Here is a 6,205-nt window from a genome sequence, read left to right on the forward strand (position 1 = left end):
CATTTTGATCGCGGCTTTGTCAGTCTAAAAAACAACGTCTCTCTCGCGGATTCTTCTTTCCAAAACTGATAATCAATACGCATACTAGCCATTGGCTTCGATAGTTCCCACAAACCATGTCTCATGCCATAAAATAAACTTCGCAACACTTTAGAAATCCCTATCTCTCTCCTTTTGTTGTTGCTGGAACTATGTGGTATGGTTCAGCAACTGCCCCCATTGAATTATTTGGTCCCACTCGTTATCAATGGGATCAAGGATACTTCCAGCAAGAAATATATCGAAGAGTTGGTGCTGGGCTAGCCGAAAATCAAAGTTTATCAGAAGCTTGGTCTAAAATTCCTGAAAAATTAGCTTTTTATGATTACATCGGCAATAATCCAGCAAAAGGGGGATTGTTTAGAGCGGGCTCAATGGATAATGGAGATGGAATAGCCGTTGGTTGGTTAGGGCATCCCATCTTTAGAGATAAAGAGGGGTGTGAACTTTTTGTACGCCGTATGCCTACTTTTTTTGAAACATTTCCGGTTGTTTTAGTAGACGGAGACGGAATTGTTAGAGCCGATGTTCCTTTTCGAAGGGCAGAATCGAAATATAGTGTCGAACAAGTAGGTGTAACTGTTGAGTTCTATGGTGGCGAACTCAATGGAGTCAGTTATAGTGATCCTGCTACTGTGAAAAAATATGCTAGACGTGCTCAATTAGGTGAAATTTTTGAATTAGATCGTGCTACTTTGAAATCAGATGGTGTTTTTCGTAGCAGTCCAAGAGGTTGGTTTACTTTTGGACATGCTTCGTTTGCTCTACTCTTCTTTTTCGGGCATATTTGGCATGGTGCTAGAACCTTGTTCCGAGATGTTTTTGCTGGGATCGACCCAGATTTGGATGCTCAAGTAGAATTTGGAGCATTCCAAAAACTTGGAGATCCAACTACAAGAAGACAGATAGTATGATAGAGCATTCTTTTGTTCCTTTTCGACTTTTTTTGTTTTTGTTGTTATGATTTGAATTTGACATAAAGAACCAGATAAATCTTGATTCGACTCAAAACACTTTGTTTTCACTTTTTTTCTTTATCCGAGAAATGAGCTCCAATAAACAATAAACAGGTATGAAAGCTATAATTGTAAACCACGATTAAATCTATGGAAGCATTGGTTTATACATTCCTCTTAGTTTCGACTTTAGGAATCATTTTTTTCGCTATCTTTTTTAGAGAACCCCCTAAAGTTCCAACTAAAAAAATGAAATGATTTTTCATTATCTCAATTGAAGTAATGAGCCCCCAATATTATATTAAGGGCTCATTACTTCAACTAGTCCCCATGCTCTTCGAATGGATCTCTTAGTTGTTGAGAGGGTTGCCCAAAAGCAGTATATAAGGCATACCCAGTAAAACTTACAAGTAAACCAGATATAGAGATGGCAACTAGGGTTGCTGTTTCCATTATAATTCTAAAAATTCTTAGAATTCCAAAATTTCAAGACCACAATGGATCTATAGGATATAGATCCTATATTTACAGCGGAATGGTATACAAAGTCAACAGATCTCAATCAATATAAAATAGGATTTATGGCTACACAAACTGTTGAGGGTAATTCTAAGTCTAGTCCAAGACGAACTATTGTAGGGGATTTATTAAAACCATTAAATTCAGAATATGGTAAAGTAGCTCCGGGGTGGGGAACTACTCCTTTGATGGGTGTTGCAATGGCTCTATTTGCGATATTTCTATCTATTATTTTGGAGATTTATAATTCGTCCATTTTACTGGACGGAATTTCTATGAATTAGATTCACAAGAATCAAGTAACTAGCTTTTCAATAGAAAACTAAGGTTAAGCATTTAGGTTTTTTATCGTTAGCCTATTTCATTTTGATTTGGTAGTTTGATCGTGAAACTTCTTTGTTTCTGTATTTCCGGAATATGAGTGTGTGACTTGTTATAATGGATCTTATTGATAGTACAGAACATAAAAAAAATGGATCTGTCATCTTGATAGAGATGATTTTACCCCGTCAGATATTTATTCTAGTATCTGGAGTACGGAATATAGAAAATCAAAAATATTCTTAAAATATTAGAACTATGATTCATACTAAATATTTAGACCTCGTAACTGGATTTAAAAAAACTTTTCAAAGAGTTGAAAGAATAAATTGAAAAATGAAAATTATTTAAAACTTCCGTCGATTATCTTTATTTTGATCAACGGACAAATGTTTCTTTGTTCTATCTATTCATTGAATAAGTGATGATCCAGCAGTTCTTACTCAGGGAATTTTTGGACTTCGATTAAAGGTTTTTTTTGAATCATCGTGGTCATGATACGAATCTGATGTTTTTTTTAATTGATTCATATGGTCCTAACAAGAGAATTCCTATCAATAATAATAATTAAGAAAACAGCAGTAAAAAAAAGAACATTACACACAAATAAAAAATGGAAGTAAATAATAGAATATTCAAGAGGCCTACTGTAAATAAAGACGAGTGAGCCGACTTGATATTTTGGCATTATAACCACAAAGAATAGTTTTCGGATTTCTATTTTTTCTTATCTTCCGAAAAGATTGGAATCATAGGATTCCGTTAAGAAGTTTCAAGCTTTCTATTACACATATCTGTTTTCATTACAACCAGTATTTGGGTATTTTTGTTTGAGCCGTACGAGATGAAATTCTCATATACGGTTCTCGGGGGGGTACCTTAGTTTACCTATCTCAATAAAGTCTATGATTGGTTCGAAGAACGTCTTGAGATTCAGGCGATTGTCGATGATATAACCAGTAAATACGTTCCTCCCCATGTAAACATATTTTATTGTTTAGGAGGAATTACACTTACTTGTTTTTTAGTCCAAGTAGCGACGGGATTTGCTATGACTTTTTATTATCGTCCGACTGTTACTGAAGCTTTTGCTTCTGTTCAATATATAATGACGGAGGCTAACTTTGGTTGGTTAATCCGATCAGTTCATCGATGGTCGGCAAGTATGATGGTCTTAATGATGATTCTGCACGTATTTCGCGTGTATCTCACAGGTGGCTTTAAAAAACCTCGCGAATTAACTTGGGTTACCGGTGTAGTTTTGGCTGTATTGACCGCATCTTTTGGTGTAACTGGTTATTCCTTACCTTGGGATCAAATTGGTTATTGGGCAGTCAAAATTGTAACAGGCGTGCCCGAAGCTATTCCTGTAATAGGATCCTCTTTGGTAGAGTTATTACGCGGAAGTTCTAGTGTGGGACAATCCACCTTGACTCGTTTTTATAGTTTGCATACTTTTGTATTACCTCTTCTTACTGCCGTATTTATGTTAATGCACTTTCCAATGATACGTAAGCAAGGCATTTCTGGTCCTTTATAGTAAATATGAATCATAGATATTTGTAATTAATCATTTCTTATTTGGGGGAGGAATATATTTCATTGCTACAAATATGGATTATTTAAAAGAATAAGACATGTATTTGGATATTTTCCTTCAATTTAACAAAATTGGATTATTATTATTTTTTACATACACGAATAGTTGAAGGGAATTCTACGAAGAAGAAATGGATTATGGGAGTGTGTGACTTGAACTATTGATTGGGCCACGCAGATATATGATTTTCTCTTATCTGCCACATTTGAATTTACAATTCAATGTGTCTTTATTCCAACTACCACGCAAGGTCCGTCCCTACAGAGGATAGGCTGGTTTCACTTGTAAAGAATCTTTTCTATGATCAGACTCGATCATATCCTGCATGAACAGGCTCCGTAACATCCAGTAAAAAAAGTGATGTGGGATAATCTGAATTATATTTTCTCTATTTCACTGAACTTAATAGTATGGAAATGCATTCATTTCCTATGCATTGACTCGATTTATGATACTATCGGAGTAAACCAAGTGGATCTAAAGAAGAACAGGGGTTAGATTATATTAGTAACAAGTAAATCCTTTGTACGTAAAAAGTTCCAAGATTTTTTTTTTGGGGGGGGGTAAGAATTGCAAGGTTTGAGATCACCCAAAAAGCACTATTCACTTTGAAAGCCTACTTGGGTATTGAGCGTTTACTTAAGTTTACTTAATAATAAAAGAACTTAATTTTTTTTTTTTGCAGATAAGATAATTGTAACTTCGGAGAAGAAAATAAGGTTTATTTTCTTACATGGAATCTTTCTATATGTGTGGATAACATATGCATTTTTTCTATGGATACATTCGAAATGTTTGATTCGTGCTCGAGCCGGATGATGAAAAATTATCATGTCCGGTTCTTTCGGAGGATGGATCTATAAGAATTCACCTATCCTAATAACAAAAAAACCTGACTTGAATGATCCTGTATTAAGAGCTAAATTGGCTAAAGGAATGGGTCATAATTATTATGGAGAACCTGCATGGCCCAATGATCTTTTATATATTTTTCCAGTAGTAATTCTGGGTACTATTGCCTGTAACGTAGGATTAGCGGTTCTAGAACCATCAATGATTGGAGAACCCGCGGATCCATTTGCAACTCCTTTGGAAATACTACCCGAATGGTATTTCTTTCCCGTATTTCAAATACTTCGTACAGTGCCCAATAAGTTATTAGGCGTTCTTTTAATGGTTTCGGTACCTATGGGATTATTAACAGTACCCTTTTTGGAAAATGTTAATAAATTCCAAAACCCATTTCGCCGTCCAGTAGCAACAACCATCTTTTTAATTGGTACCATAGTAGCCCTTTGGTTGGGTATTGGAGCAACATTACCTATTGAGAAATCTCTAATTTTAGGTCTTTTTTAAACTTTTTAATTAAATGGATTCAATTGTGAAATAAAATATCATGCCATGTATATTGTGTATCTAGGGAGAATTCATTTTGAAACGACTAATCCCTAGATACATCTTTTGGCCTATTCCGAGTATATGGATTTATTCTAAGGATTCAAATTACACATTTTCACCTTTATTTTTATAAATAATAAAAATATGAAAAAAAAAAACCAATGCCAATGGATTTCAAATTTATGCGAAATGCTTTTCTATTTCTAAAATGTCTAATATATGTTTTACATCTTCTACACGAAAATGTTCCATTTCCATAAGGTCTTCTTGACTATTATTCAAAAGTTCTAATAATGTATGAATATTGGATCTTTTGAGACAATTATAGATCTTGGGAGGCAATTCTAATTGGTCAATAAAAATGGATTTCAATGCTATTCCTTTTTTATTTTTCCTCAGTTTATCCTTAGCCAATATATCATGAAAAGTAAAAAGGGGTAAAGTAACCTTGTGTTGATTTTTTTCTAAATGAAAGGGATCTTCTTCTGCATGTAAAAAGGGAATAAATAAATCAATCAAATTCCGAGAGGCTTCATAAAGCGCCTCTTTAGGAGTTAAACTCCCATTTGTCCATATTTCGAGAAAGAGTATCTCTTGTTTTTTTTTCCCATTCCCATAGGAATGAATACTATGATTTACATTTCGAACAGGCATGAATACAGCATCTATGGGAAAACTTCCGTCTTGAAAGTTTTTTAGTGTTTTTATACGATATCCGCGATTCCTCTCAATTTTTAATCCAATACACAAATTAATAGGTTCTGTTAGGTTGGCTATATGTTGTGTATTATCAATGATTTCCACAGAAGGTGGTAAAATGATGTCTTGAGCAGTTATATATCCAGGACCTTTGAAACAAATAGATGCGTCTTGAGTTCCATACAGATTACTTCTCAATACAATTTCTTTCAAATTCATTAAAATTTCATGTACTGATTCTTGAATACCTACTATGGTAGAATATTCATGTGGTATTTTCTCCGATTTTGCACGTGTAATACATGTTCCCTCTATTTCTCCTAGCAAAACTCTTCGCACTGCAATGCCTATTGTATCGGCTTGGCCTTTCATAAGTGGAGACAGAATAAAGCGTCCATAATAAAGACGTTTACTGTCTACTCTTGATTCAACACACTTCCACTGTAGTGTCCGAGTTGATACTCTTATTTTCTCTCGAACCATAGTAATATATATATATTTGATCAAACCCTTGAATTGTTTATTTCTCTTGAAATCTTTTCCATGTTTATTTTTAATTTTACACACGTCTTTTTTTCGGAGACCTACATCCATTATGTGGCATAGGGGTTACATCCCGTATAAAATTTAATAGTATACCACTTCTACGAATAGCTCTTAATGCCGCATCTCT

General features: G+C 34.3%; 1 protein-coding gene across 1 annotated transcript in view; it reads left to right on the forward strand.

Moving 5' to 3' along the window:
• LOC113851671 overlaps window positions 1–4,971 on the forward strand; it is a 5,473-nt gene extending 502 nt beyond the window's left edge. The window contains exons 2-5 of the mRNA XM_027482198.1: window positions 155–947; window positions 1,544–1,775; window positions 2,717–3,355; window positions 4,286–4,971. Coding sequence (XP_027337999.1) covers window positions 155–947; window positions 1,544–1,775; window positions 2,717–3,355; window positions 4,286–4,791 — 2,170 coding nt within the window. The 3' untranslated portion in view covers window positions 4,792–4,971. The remainder of the gene's footprint in view (window positions 1–154; window positions 948–1,543; window positions 1,776–2,716; window positions 3,356–4,285) is intronic.
• The last annotated feature ends 1,234 nt before the right edge of the window (window positions 4,972–6,205 follow it).

The sequence above is a fragment of the Abrus precatorius genome, unplaced genomic scaffold (genome assembly GCF_003935025.1).
Source record: "Abrus precatorius isolate BTA unplaced genomic scaffold, Abrus_2018 Scaffold0, whole genome shotgun sequence".
In the NCBI taxonomy this organism is placed as follows: Eukaryota; Viridiplantae; Streptophyta; class Magnoliopsida; order Fabales; family Fabaceae; genus Abrus; species Abrus precatorius.